The sequence below is a fragment of the Tenrec ecaudatus genome, chromosome 7 (assembly GCF_050624435.1).
Source record: "Tenrec ecaudatus isolate mTenEca1 chromosome 7, mTenEca1.hap1, whole genome shotgun sequence".
Taxonomy (NCBI): domain Eukaryota; kingdom Metazoa; phylum Chordata; class Mammalia; order Afrosoricida; family Tenrecidae; genus Tenrec; species Tenrec ecaudatus.
In genome coordinates, this window is record NC_134536.1 from 153147256 (window position 1) to 153162234 (window position 14979).

A 14979-nucleotide genomic window follows, 5' to 3' on the forward strand; every position below is an offset into this window, starting at 1 on the left:
CTTTTGTTGCTTTGGCTAGGTTCATTCCTAAGTACTTCATCTTCTGTGGCTATTGTAAACGGTATGGTTTTCCTGATTTTTTTTCGGAGTTCTCTTCACTGTTATACAACAATCTAATTGATTTCTGCTCATTAATCTTGTATCTTGCTACTTTACGAAATTCCTCTGTTGTTTCCCAAAATCCTTTTTTTGTAGAGTCTTTGGGGTTTTCTGGATCTCTGGAAACTAGATTGTAGGAAAAGGAACTTGGCATCAGAATTTGGGGAAGGGTTATTAACAATGTGCAATATGCAGATTGTTATACAGCCTTGCTTGCTGATGACTGAAGGCACTTACTGATGAAGATCAAGGACTTTGGCCTTCAGTATGGATTGCATCCCAATGTAGCCAAGCCACAATCTTCACAACTGCACCAGTAGTTCTCATGGGTTATGTTTTACTTAGATTCATAATCAGTGCTCTTGGAAGCAGCAGTCAAGAAATCAAGCAACACATTGCATTGAGCAAATTTACTGTATAAGACCTCTTTAAAGTGTTGAAAAGCAAGGATGTCACTCTGAAGACTACGGTGTATCAAGTATTTTCAGTCGCCTCATATGCGTGTGAAAGGTGGACACTGATTAAAGAAGACCAGAGAAGAATGGATTTATTGAGCTGGCAAAGAATATTGAAAGTACCCTGGACTGCTAGAAGAACAGCCATATGTTTGGGAAGAACTTTCAGAATGCTCTTTCATTTGACTTCTTTTTGGCACTTCCTATTAGGAGAGACCAGTCCCTGACAAAAGACTTCATATTTGGTAAAATAGAAGGCCTATGAAAAAAAGGAAAACCCTCGATGAGATGATGGGTGCGACAGTGGGCTCCAACACAAAGATTATGAGGAGGGTACAGGAACGTGCTGTGTATCATTCAGGTCACTATGGTTGGAACTGACTCAATGGCACTTAACAAGTTGGGTTTTCTATGGACATGATGTATATGGTTATTTTCTCTTTAAAACAAAATTCTGGAGAATTTTCAGTTGGTCTTCTGTTTTCCTGTTGACTTGTCTCTAGCAAGCATAGGATCTTTTTTAATGCAAAACCTGGTATTTTTAGAAATTCTAGCATATAAATGTTAGAAATTCTAACCCATGCATTGTATGAGTCTTATATTTCGGTCTTTTCTTTCTTTCTTATCCCTTTTCACTACGCAGACTTACGTGGTGGAAACCAGGCATTCTGGGGAAGAGAAAGGGAAAGGGTGGCTCTATCCTTTTCTTTAGGATGGTTTGGCACAGTGCCGCTATACATTAAGCATGTCAACCGCCATATCTACAGCCTGTCAAGACTTCTGGGAACCACAGCAGGAAAGGTGCATGGATTTTTTGAAAGCCTCTTAACTGATGCCCACTTTGGTTTTCTCTGAGTACAAATCTGATCCAAACACAGCACTTAAATTACTGGCCTAAATGTAACTCCACTTCGTGGATCTGTTGGCACTCCGGCAATGCCAGAAGGGTCCTTTGTGGAGCATGCGTATCCGGGTTCAACTACCTCTTTCTCCCACTCCAATGCCCCTAGCCTAGCAGAAGACTCCTTGTAAGATAGAAAACATTGACTTCAGCACAAATATAAACCATCCATTGCGTCGTTAAAAGTTTATGTGATTAATGTATGTATGGATTGTGATAAGAGTTGTATGAGCCCCTAATAAAACAATTTTTTAAAAGTTTATGTGGGATTTAGAGCTGGATTTGGAGAAAGGGCTAAGTAACTATTCCTACACCCCTTGTTATGGTGGGGGACTGCTATTTTGTACCTAATTTGTGGGTACACTTGCTAGTTTCCTTTCTAACTTTGGGCTTCCTGTTTCCAATCTAGGACTGGTTGCCATAAAGGATGCCCATGACATGGAGACCAGACTTAATGAGGTGGAGAAGCTTCTCAAGACAATCATCAGCATGCCATGTAAAGTGAGTATGGCCAGGGCTGGGACAGGAGGTGGGAGGTGTTCTACCATCTGTAGAATTAGAAGCCTCTGTCTTCCCTAACAGTCAGCCTGCCTAATCCATCTCACTTCTCCACTTTGCTTCCTCCCTGGAATTACCAGGGAATGGAGAAGGTGGGGAAGATATAATCAGAGGAAAGGAAGATGCTGTAGACTTTAGTGCCTCTTTTTTAGGTAGTAATGATGGGCCCCAAGAGGCATTGGATAAAAAAGGACATGGGGCCTTTCTGACTCAGTGCTGTTTGCGTTCTGATATATACCAAGGCTCCCATTTGCTGAAAGGATTCTAGGACAGGTGCGTGAAAATCTTGGCATCTGCACCAACTGCCATGGGCAAAGTTGATATGGATTTCCCTTCACTCCGTTTCAGAAGATGTTTGTAAGCTTGTATTGAGTCATGATCAAGAATCTAACTTGTGAGTTTCCATTTCCTGGAAAGAATAGACCCAGCTCATCTTCAGGGTAAAGACCAAGTAAAGACCCATGGTAAAGTCCCAGCTCCTCTTCACGGTAAAGCACATACAAAGTATCAGGAAGCAATGCCATTGCTATTAGGCACGTTTTACCCATAGGCCTTCATGTTGGCAGCGTGGGGTTATCAGTGGATTGGAAGTGGGTGGTGGTGGTTGCCTCACCGTGGTGCATCTCGCACACGCCAGCTCAGTGCCCGCCACCTCGTTGTCAGGTGCTGCTTAGACTCCATCTCCACTGCAATGTGTGCCACTTAGTGGGAAGTGTTCATTTCTAATAAAGAATGTGTTTCTCTCCAGTACTCCAGGTCAGAAGTTGTACTCACCTTCTTTGAAAGATCCCCGCTGGATCAAGTATTGAAAAATGACAATGTCCACAAAATTCAGTCCAGCTTTCAAAGTCCAGTCAAAATATCAGGTAAGACCTACTGTGGCAGTGCAGGAAAGTACTGCCATTGGAGGCTATGGTTTCCCAGAAACTTCTCTAGTTTGTTATCTCAGTGGTTGGGCATACCTCTCCTTGGATTCCAGAAAAACAATCCAAGAGAATATGGAATTAGTGAAGTGAAAGACTACAACATCAGATGTCTATCAAAGTCTGTTTTCTACAGACCAAGCTGTGATGTGCACTTTTTACTTGTAAAGGTTTTACTTGGTACACATGATGGAACCTAAGAAGTAACTTAATGAGACAAACACACAGACATTTTGAAGGGAACTGTTGGAGCCAACAAGCAAAAATCTGGCTTTGAATTTGGTTCTTAGTTTTGAGGCTTGTTGTGGGGTGCCCTCAGGTCAATTCCAACTGATAGCAACTTTATGTACAACAGAATGAAACACTGCTTGGTCCTGCACCATTCTCACAATTGTTCAGTTGGGCGGGTAGGAAAAAAGAGGAAGTATAGTTTCAATAATGCTTGGTGAGTAGTTGAAACTGGCTGTGTCCTCTGGCACTATAGGGGCAAAGCTCCTTTGGTCAGGAGCAGGAAATGAATCAACATTGACCAAAGCGACCCTATAACCCACAGGCTAGATGACAAGGAAGGGACTTCACTTGGATTGGCACCTTTGGAAATGTCTGGGTCTCATGTATCATTAGAATATTAGAGTTTTATTTCTGCAGGACTATTTTAATGAAGGGCATGAAAGAAGTATTTTATGGGAACATGGATTGTCATCTGCCACCATCAGCAAGGGACAGTCATCTTTGTTTTGGCTCAAGAGGTGATTTTGAGTTGGGTTTTTTTTTGGCAAGAGTTTTGCAGATGAGGAAGGGAGCAGGGCAGTCAGAAGAGGAGATACTATATAGCACAGTGTGAGGTTCTCAGCGGGTCTTCATACCGGCTCATTGTAGTTCAACTGCCTACCGAGAATCTTCATTTCCACTCCAGATAGACTGAATCACATGCGACATTTTAACAATTTACAGGTTTTAAAAAAATCATTTTTACTGGGGGTTCTTACAGCTCTTAGAACATTCCATACATCAATTGTTTCAAGCATATTTGTACATATGTTGCCATCATCATTTTCTAAATGTTTACTTTCTACTTGAGCCCTTGGTATAAGCTCCTCTTTCATCCCTCCCTCTTGCCCCCTCCCACCCAGTGGCCCCTTGATAAATTATAAATTATTTTCATATCTTACATCAACCACGGTTTCCCTTCACCCACATTTTTGTTCTAAGGCCCCCTCAGGTGGGGTGGGGTGGGGTGTTGGGCAAGTTAAGAGTCCATCATTGCGCTTGTTGGTCTCCCATTTCTCCACCCCCACCCTCCCCCCCACCTTCCTCTTACCCTCCTGGTATCACTACTTCCATTTCTGTTCTTGAGGGGATGATCTAACCTGGATTCTGTGTGTCATGAGCTCTTATCTGCACCTGTGTACATGCTCCAGTCTAGCCAGAACTGAAAGGCAAGACTGGGGTCATGATAGTGGGGGGTGAGGCAGCCTCAGAAAACCAGAGGAATATTGTTTGTTTCCATTGGTGCTATACTGTACCCTGGTTGACTTATCCCTTCCTTGTGACTTTTCTCTGAGGGGATGTCCTGTTGTGTACAGATGGGTTTTGGGTCTCTGCTCTGACCTCCTCTCGTTCTCAACAATATGTTTTTAAATTGCTTTGGGTCTTCTGGTGCCTGATTCTGTTGAAACCTCATGATCGCATAGGCTGGTGTGCTTCTTCCATTTGAGCTTGTTGTTTCTCTGCTAGATGGCTACTTGGTTAACTCTATGCCTTTAAGACCCCAGATGCTGTGCTCGCTAAGAACCCAGATGCTATATCTTTTTGATAGCCAGGTACCATCAGCTTTCTTCACCACATTTGCTTAAGTACCCATTTTGTCTTCAGCAATCATGCCTGGAAGGTGAACATCACAGGATGCCAGGTTGTTAGAACAAAGAGTTCTTGCATTGAGGAAGAGCTTGAGCAGAGGCCCAAAGTCCATCCACTTCCTCAGTGTATTGTCATATAAGTATATGTACATATACCAATTCCTCTATTTTTATGAATTAATATATTTATGTGTCCATCTCTGTTTATACCTCTTTCCATAGTTTTGCTTCCTAGATCTTTCCTCTGTTTCCCTTTACCTTCCATAATACTTGCCATTCTTCTGCCTCTTAGTAATTCCTCTCAGCTAAATTGCTGTTGCTCCAACACAGTTCGGGATCTCTACATCCTCCTCGTTGTTGCTTTTAGTTCCCTAGTTGTTCCCCTGTGGCATTATTTGCTCACCACTCCTTTTCCCAACCCCCCACCCCCAAGTACCTCCAGAACCATTGGTCTCATTGGTTTCTCCTTGGGCTTGCTTCCCATGCCTATCATATATAGCATGGAAAAACAACAATAACAAAACAAAAGCTTGAATAAAAAGAGAAAACTAATGGGTAAAACACACACAAAAAAGCATACATAATTCCAGGTCTATCACTGACCTTTATGACTATCTTCCACTGGTCCTGGGGGATTCTGGGAACTACCTCTCCTAGCCTGAAGTCTATTTTGGGGGTTCCTTGGGAGTGTTGTGACTTTGCTCTGTTGCTGGATGTTCCCTTCTTGGTTTTCCCCACCAGGGGGCGGGAGTCAGACCAGACTCACTCCCCGCTGTGTGTCCCCAGTACTGTCCTGTGTGGCGGTATGTTCCAGCGAATGTCGTAAGCTGTTGTCAGCCCCACAGTCCTCTGTGCCAAAGCAGCTCCATGCAGGGACGTCATGCTCAGGGCTCAGTGTGCCAGTCTAGTCCCTCACTCTCTCTTTTTCCTTCTTGGTTTGTTTCTGTATGGATGAGGCAGGCAAGATCACCTGGGGATCTTTTGGGGAGACTTCGGACAGTGTAAGATATGACAAAATAATAATAATATATAAATGATCAAGGTTTCATAAGGAAGGGCGGAGCAGGGAGGGGGAAAATGAGGAGCTGATACCAAGGGCTCAAGTAGAAAGCAAATGTTTTGAGAATGACGAGGGCAACAAATGTACAAATGTGCTTGACCCAATGGATGGATGTATGGATTGTGATAAGAATTAGATGAGCCCCCAATAAAGTGATAAAAAAATAAATAAAACACAAGTAAAATAAAATAAAATACAGCTTTGATTGAGTGTATCTGGGGTGGAAATGCACTTTCCTGCAGGGGTGTTAACTCAGAAGGAACCAGCTTGAAGCCCTGCACCTATGTAGCACCTGTGTTCTAGGAGTGAGGGGGGGGGGGTGTGTCATAGAGGACTCAAAATGAAAGGCACACAGAACAAGTGAAATGAGAGTCACCAGCTAAGCCCAGAGTTGCCTGCTGAGAAGGGATCCGGTTGTGGTAAGGCAGAGGTTATGGAGAGGCAGAGGTGGTGGAGAGACAGTGATCGGTACCTGTGGGAACACAAGAATCTCGCTGAGTTACCCAATTCCTAATTGTGTGCTTGGTGAACTGGGCAGCGTGGTAGGAACCTGGAATGGGGAAGAAGCTTTCAAATAAGAGTGTGTGTGATCAGGGTGTTCTTAGATCCTACGCTCTCTTTGTGCAGGCCCCTTGACAACTACCCATGATGGTTTTTAGAAAGAGGTTGAAAAGGAACACAGATGAACGGGGCCTGCGGTGTTGAAGCTGCCACCCAGCGGGACCAGTAGTCACACACTCACACATCTTCCATTCCAAATTCTTGAGCGGCCTCAGGCATCAGTATTACTCTCTCCGGTGTTAACACTTAACAGCCAGAACTATAAATTGTTTCTCTTTGCTGCTTTTTCTAAATGACCCAAATGTGAAGTGTCAATTTTTATACAGAATTATATAAAGCAAAAAAGAAAGTGGGGGAGGGGGAGCTACCCATTTGGTTTCAGATACACCTTTATTTCATTTGATCCCCAGAGAAGTCCAGGGTGGTGAATATATTGTCTGCCTCATCTGACACAGTGCAAATTTCAGAAAAGCTCATTCATTATCTAAAGCCATTCAGCTAGTGTACGAGAAGCTGAAGTAGAGACCAGTCTTGAGGCCTTGAGACTTGAAGCAGCACTTTTCCATCCTGACCGGAATCCTCCTCGCTGCGAGGGGAAACATCAGAGATGCTGACAGGCAAGAGCAGCTGAAGCAGTAGGTAGAGGGAGGCAGGAGTGGAGGATGTAAATGGCTGTCCGTAATGTTAGAGACATCAGCACCTCAGACTCTAACCCTTCCTGCTTTGATTTTCAGAAATCATGAGGTCCAATGGCTTTTGTTTAGCAAATACAGAGACCATTGTTATTGACCACAGTATACCAAATGGGAAGGACGAACACCCGGATGTGGACTCAGCAGACCACCTGTAAGTATGGTGGCTGGAATTCCCACCTACACAAGAGAACCCTTGATGCTGGTGTGCCCCGACTTGGGCTCGTGCCCATGGGATCTTCGAGCTCATGGTCTGCAAGAAGTAGATGCGCCCATGACTCTGAGCATCCCTACCCGCATTTTGGTATTTATTTGTCATATTCACTTTTCCTAGAGTACAGCGCGGCCTGTGCCCAAGTCACTTGCTTTGAGATCATCTCTGGGAGGATCTGGGAGGCCCAAGGTTCTTCTCACACGGAGCCTGAGAGCACATGGTCACTTTGTCCCAGGCTGTGTGTCTGGAGAGTAGTGGTACATTGACATTAGCCCCTGCCTAGTTGACAGGGGCAGAGGCGTCTGGCCAGCTCAGCCCTGCTCTGCTTGGGAGGATGAGCCTAATGAGGCCAGTTGAAACAGTCAGAGATGCCAAGTCGCCTTGCCTGCCATGCTAGTCGTGTGTTTAGGTCATATCTCACAGCTGCCCTGAAAAAGCACCAGGACCAGGGCCGCCTCCTAGGCCATCTCCTCAGCACCTTGCCAGAGTGGCTGGGCCCCAGGCTGATTCGGGACTCACAGCCTGGTTTCTAGTCTGTCAGGGCCTGGTGGTATGGGCATAGAAGGTGGCCAGGCCTTGCCGGAAGCTTCAGACATGGCTCTCTCTCTGGGTTTTGTGATCTTCCCGTAGCTGCACTCACTTCGAGAGTGGGTTGTGGGCTTCCTGCTAGTTTGGGATGACTCCTACACTTGAGGGAACTTGGCAAAAGCACCCTGGCAGCTCCCTGTGAGCCCTGGGGATTGCAGGCCCAGCACTGCAGACAGAGCAGTTTGAAGACAGATACGTTTTGGGCCCTGGATCTTCTATGCCTGCCCTCCAGGGTTGGGCTACATTGACTGGCTAGATGATCACTTTAGCTGTCTGGCCGCATCTCTTGGAGAGACAGTGCAGGGTCCTGGTGAGGAATGGTGGTGTAAAAAGGAGTGTCAGCAGGGCAGGAGGTAGTCTCGCCTCGTCCACCAGATTCCTTTGGTAAGTCTTGGCATAGCACCACCAGCAGGCTGCCCTCTGCTGGGGATTTTGAGGTCAGGGGTTCTGTGTGTCTTTCGGCTTCATCACTGGTTCACTAAGTGTGGGCTTGGTGTGGCCGTGCTGGCTCTTTGCAGGTATGAGATTAGTGAGCAAGTGGAGGATGGTCGGTGGGCTTCAGGGAGCAGTTCCTGCCTTTATTGGTCTCGATGCAGAAGATGAATGGGGAATGGTCCCTCTCAGAAGGTACTGCTATAACCCCTGCCTACATCCATAGCACTCACTGGGTCTCCTTCTAATGGGAATGGGTCTCGGTGTAAGACCTAATTAGCCTGTGAGTGGAGCTGAGCTTTGGAGAAACCCAGGGAGAAAGAAGAGAGTCCGGTAAGGGGCCACTCCCTCTGATCTTGGACTTTGCCTGGTGAGGGAATACTGTATCAACAGGAAAGGTCAGAAAGAAGTACCTTTTTGTGCAGATAGTGAAGGACCTCACAGGGGTTCATCCTGTTGTGCTTAGGATCATTGTGAGTCACTATGAGTTACTGCTCAATGGCACCTATCAGCAACAACTGTCTTCGTTCATGTGGCTGAGGGCACTGCATATCTTCCTGATCTTAACTTACATATTGCAATCCCTACCTTTGGTTGCTGCCAGGGTGCCCCGTCTGCTAAGGCAGCTGATCTAGCAGTCGGACTGTCCCTCAGGAGCAATTGGTTCGGCCTAGTGTGGCACCTTCGTGGGACTGCCCCACAGAAGTACTGGCATTGGAGAACTGACATTGGAATGATGAAGCGGCATCTCCCGGGCTGCGACTACGCCCGCGGGCCCTGGCGGGGGGCTGTTTAGCCTGTGCCTGTGAATCGCATGGGTCAGACTTGATTAGGGAAGTTCCTGCCATCATGGAAGGGTGCTTGCCATCGCCCCAGCACAGAACCTACTGCTTGAGTGGTGGGGGAACCCTGGTGGAGACGTGGGTGGGCTGGGCTCTTGGCTGAAGGCACTCCCAGACGAGGAGGTTGACACCTGGACTCCACCCTCACATGCCAGGGCCAGGACAGGGGGAAAGGGCTGACAGCGACTTGGGGAACTCAGTCTAAGTTCATTTCCCAAAGCACCTAGCTTTCCCTTCCCATCCCTCCTGTTCATCTGTGATTCAGGACGTCAGAGCACGGCTTTGCGTCCCTCCTGTTTCTGTGGCAAAGAGAGTAAGACCCTCAAAAACTAAACAAAAGTTGGAATATTGACCTGGTCCTCAAGATATGATACCTCAAAGGGTGACCAGTACCTGGGCGCATGGAAGCTCTGGGCTGCCTCAGACACACGACTCCTCAGGGTGGCATCAGAGGGGGAATCTACCCCGCATCCCTTTCTACTCAAGCACTTTAGAGCTCTGGCCTCCTAATTGGCTCCGTTTTACTTTTAATTTCCTACTCGAAGTCAGCAGGCTTCCAGTGTGGTGCGCTTGGTCTGCAGGGGTAGGGCATATTCCAGTAAGCTCATGTGGTTACTGCAAACTGTCCAAGTGAATCTCCGGAGTGTCTACAGCTGTCTCTCTGGCCCATGACACCATCAGGCATTGGGGAAAGACTAGGAACAATGCCCACTCTTCTGACAGCTGGGAGTAGACAACCTGCCTCCACTTCATCTCCACATCCTGCGTGGTTTGGACTGAATCTGAGGTTAAGGGAAATAAAGTACAAACTCTGTCTTCCAGCTCCCTTCCTGGGGAAATGCACTGCATGAGTGTGATTCTCTGAGAGAGGTTTTTTTTTTTTAAATTTGGAATCTTTTTTTAGTAAAAGATGCCACATCTGAATTGGATAGGGGATGGAAATAGTTTGTGTTCATGAGGGAATCAAAACTAGGAAGGCATTTATGGTACTTTTGGGCAAGGAGCCCTGGTAGGGTAGAGGTTATGAGTTGGGCTGTGATATACAAGGTCAGTAGTTCAAAACCACCAGCTGATCCTTGGGAGAAAGGGCTTTAGAAATGGAAAATGAAAAGCTGTATCATTCTTTTTTAAAAAATAAATCAGTTTATTGGGAACTCCTACAACTCTTATCACAATCTCTCCATCCATTGTGTTAAGCCTATCTGTACATTTGTTGCCATCATTTTCAAAACATTTTTTTTCTACTTGAGCCCTTGGTATCATGTCTTCATTTTTCCCCTCCCTCTGCCACCCTCCCTCCCTCAGGAGCCCTTGATAATTAATAAATTATTTTTTTTCATGTCTTACACTGACTGATGTCACCCTTTACCCACTTTTCTATTGTCCATCCCCATGGGAAGGGGTTATAGATAGATCATTGTGTTTGGTTCCCCCTATCTCCCCCCACCTTCCCTTTAAGCTCATGTTATGGCTACTCCCAGTATTAGTCCTGATGGGTTATCTGTCCTGGATTCCCTGTGTTTCCAACTTTTGTCTGTACCCATGTACAAGCTCTGGTCTAGCCAGATTTGTAAGGTAGAATTGGGGTTATAATAGTGGGGGGGGCATTAATGAACTAGAGGAAAGTTGTATGTTTTTAGAACAAATTTTTTAATGGGGAAAAGGGAGAGCAAATGATAGGTGTTAAACCCACCCCCACCCCCGAAAGTTGTATATTTCATCAGTGCTATACTGCACCCTGGCTGACTTGTCTCTTCTTCCCCGACCTTTCTGTAAGGGGATGTCCAGTTCCTTCAGATGAACTTTGGGCCTCCACTCCATACTCCCCTCATTCACAATGATATGTTTTTTTTTTTGTTCTGGGTGTTTGATGATTGATACCTGATCCTATCAACACCTCGTGATCACACAGGCTGGTGTGCTTCTTCCATGTGGGCTTTGTTGCTTCTCAGCTAGATGGCTGCTTGTTCATCTTCAAGCCTTTAAGACCCCAGACCCTATATCTTTTGATAGTTGGGAACCATCAGCTTTCTTCATCACACTTACTTATGCACCCACTTTGTCTTCAGCGATCATGTCGGGAAGGTGAGCATCATTGAATGCCAGGTTAATAGAACAAAGTATTCTTGTGTTGAGGGAGTACTTGAGTAGAGGCTCAATGTCCTTCTGCTACCTTAATTCTAAACCTATAAAAATATGTACATTGATCTATTTCCCCATTGTCATACATATATTTACATATGTACATGCCTGTATTTAGACCTCTGTAGATGGCCTTTGCCTCCTAGTTCTTTCCCCTGTTTCCTTTTAATGTCCTCTTGCCCTGCTATCATGTCCAGCCTTCATTTAGGTTTCAGGCTATATGAGTCTTTGTGTTTCATTGAGTAATGATGACGTTGGCTATTTCCACACTTTGGGACTATGCACTGAGGAGAACATTGTCTATTGATTCAGCGAAGGTTGTGCATTCTGAAGGCATGGCGGAGAACCTCTCCATAGAGTATTTGAAACGGGTCCCCGAGTGTCCTCCTGTGGTTGGACTCGTGCCCCTTCTTCCTTTTGGGGGGTGGGGTGGGGGGGATGTCTGTTAGCCTGCCCTCACTCTGCTCTTTCTCATTTCAGGTATGAGAATGTCAGTGAATGTGTCTCAGAGTTGGAGGATGGTGATGACCCCGCAGCGTATGTCACCAACCTTTCTTACTACCATCTGGCTCCCTTCGAGACTGACATTCTGGACTGAGTGCTCATTGGTGCCTTTGTCACAGGCCTTATTGCTGCCCCTCCATCCTGGACATCAAGGGCCAAGAGTGGCCCTCCAGCTTCAGATTGGAGATGGCCTATGATGCCCCAATTGGGGTGTTGCTTCTCAGAGCTGCTAGGCATAACCCACACACACACACCCAGCAGGGACTGGGAATGAGAGTATGGCATCCTATGAGAGTAGGCATGGGACTTCTGGTTGTGGACCGGTGAGGACAATAGCTCCAACCACCAGCAGCGCTCGTCACACATGCTCATGCTGCGTGTTGCTTCACAGGAGTCTCTCCTTGTAATACCATTGATCTGTTTGACCTCTCCCGGGACCTGCTGTGTGTGCTGGTCTATAAGATCACAAGCAGTACCCACTGCAGGCAGGCCCTCATGGCTATGCTGACTTTCTACTTCCATTGTCCCTCCTTCCAGAAGAGGAGCGAGGCTGGCCTGAAAGTCCCGCACTCTCCACCATCCACTCCCACATCAAGTGCACAAAACATTTCAAGGGAGCTTTGAGCACCTCTCCAAGCTTTGAATGAGATGAGATGGCAAGGGAAAGTGAAGTGGTCTAGGATGTCTCAAGGAATGGAGGATTTTTATTCTCATTTTGTTTTTCATCATTGGTTTAGAAACGTAGGCTTTGTCAGCCTGGAGGCATGTTTACAGAAGGCTAGTCACCAGTGGGAGGAGGCGCTGTGGGGAAGGGATCATTGATGGGATGCCTGTGGTAGCTTGGGCTGAGAGGTAATGGTGCTCTTTACAAGCGTGAGTCCAGAGCAATATAGTTCCTTCTGACCTTGCGCTATTTTCTCATGCTTTAGTGTGGAGGGGCAGGTCCTGCCCCCAGCAACCAGTAGTTCCATGTTCACCTCTATCTGTTTACGTGGCCTTTAGTGGAACCATTGCCATAATCGTTCTGAAGGACACGGATGAAAGGACAGAAGGACAGTCTGAAGGGACAGGAGTCCCTGCTGCCCACACCAAAGGGCTTGGGCTCCATGGGTTTCTCTTCACACAGTGTCTACTAACAACCAATGCTTGGTAATGTAAATAATCATAAATTATTGAGCATCCTAATTCTTTTGCACTGTCTTTTATTAGCTTATTTTAAATAAAATATATTACTATACTTGAGTATTTTTCATGTATGTGTGGATAGCAGTCTGGCTCTTTTTTATTCCCCACCCAGAGACGGGCTGGAAACCTCTTAGGTGCTGGCTGTGAGCCCTCTTTTTACCAAGATAAGTTTTTCAGGAAATTAGAAATATAATTCTCTAATCATCGTAAGGACTCTGTCTAAATTGAAAAATGAACCAGGTATTGGATTTTTGTTTGTTATTATATTTTTAAATCAGGGGGTTTTCCTTTGTCCATTTTTCTCTTAGGCAGCCACGGTAGCCCTCTTTAACCAGCTGCAGAGCCAACGGAATGTCTGCTGATTTTACATTTCCTTCCTGTCTTCCAGCTATGCCCAGTTAAATGCAGAGGGCTTTCAAGTAGGCTATGAGGTGACTGACTGGAGTTAGCCAGTTGCCTTTATTCTCTAGAAAATTAAAATTCTTCTTGCCGAACAGGATCAATCAACCTGTTTCCTTAATGACCGCCCAGCTGTCAATTACTGATTCGTTGATAACCCACGTGATCCATGGACCACAGAGATGCCTCTCTCCAATCCTTTCAATCATTCGGGTGGTGTGGTGGCTTATTCACTTCCTCAAACTATTTCCTTGTCAAGACCCGGGGGGGGGGGGCTCCTCAACCCCTCCTCTCATCTTTCACTCAGGAAGTTTTACTATTTCTTATCATTGCACAATAAGGTCCCTAACGTAACTGGACAGATACTGGAATATTGGTAGCCAAATGGCCTCGAGTGAGCAGTGTTGCCTTACCTTTGCCAATTCTTCCTCTTGGGGGCAGAACACCATCTTGGCCTTCCTATAAGGGAGTGTCCTGTCAAATTAAAAGAACTTTTATTGAAGCTAAACTTTCTGTCTCAATATAACTCCTACTGAGCAGTAGGCCAACTCTACACATCCCTGTTGACTCTCAAGCCACTGAAGGATCTGGTTTGATCCCCAACGGTGGGCATACAAAAAACCCCAAAATGTGGCATGTTTGCGTGCCTTAAATACTTTCTACAGGAACAAGGCTCCCTGTAGATATTATTGTTGTCTATCGATAAGTTGATGCTCAATCATAGCAACCCTATAGGACTGATTAAAACTGACCCATGAGGTTTCCTAGGTTGTCATCTTGAAGGAAGTAGATGACCAGATCGTTTCTTCCTGGAGCAGTTTGTGGGTTTGAACTATCCACCTTTTGGTTATTAACCAAGCACTTAACCATTGTACCATCAGGGTTCTTTGCATGTATATATAGATGCTACTTTTTCCTCATATTTTACATGAGTTAATCTAAACATCAAAACAATATGAAAACTTTTCAACAGAAGCTGTCACTCCAGTTTTAACACGTATTCCACACCTCTAGTATTTCTTTGTTTCTGGTGTATCTTTTCAGTGTTTCTTCATGTAAATATGAGCATACATTCATTAGACAACGAAGATACTTTTTCTAGGGTATAAGTGATCAATAATTTTCTGCACGCTCTGTGTATGTGTGAATTGTTTCAAAAATAGATCATTTCCTCAAACTTAATTTTACTTCTAATGAAAACACATGAATGACTAAAAGGCTAGGTTTTTGTGTGATACAAAATATGCTTAATTTTAGACTTGAGGAAAGAAGAGGATTTATTCTATTTTCTCCTGTCTATTGCAGGGGTGAGGGTGAGGATGGGGCAGTGAAGCACGGGGGAAAAACGGATAGTAAGTTTCTCATAAGCTAGGACCTACCCAAGGTCTTAACAGATAGTAAACCCTGAGACCATACATCTCTCCTCTGGGCAAACTCATATTAAACCATCTTAAGATGGGGGGGGTCTAAATGTTATAATACATGATTATTCTTATACAGTCAAAAGAACTAACCCAGAAAGCAGAACACTTTCAAATCAAGTGAGGAAAGCCAAATCAGTCTAA

At 45.3% G+C, this 14979-nt stretch overlaps 1 protein-coding gene across 1 annotated transcript in view; it reads left to right on the top strand.

Moving 5' to 3' along the window:
• The window catches only part of PXDC1 (PX domain containing 1), a 35323-nt gene extending 22251 nt beyond the window's left edge, over positions 1 to 13072 (top strand). The window contains exons 2-5 of the mRNA XM_075555263.1: positions 1865 to 1956; positions 2762 to 2879; positions 7151 to 7262; positions 11807 to 13072. Of these exons, the coding sequence (XP_075411378.1) occupies positions 1865 to 1956; positions 2762 to 2879; positions 7151 to 7262; positions 11807 to 11924 (440 nt within the window). The 3' untranslated portion in view covers positions 11925 to 13072. The remainder of the gene's footprint in view (positions 1 to 1864; positions 1957 to 2761; positions 2880 to 7150; positions 7263 to 11806) is intronic.
• The last annotated feature ends 1907 nt before the right edge of the window (positions 13073 to 14979 follow it).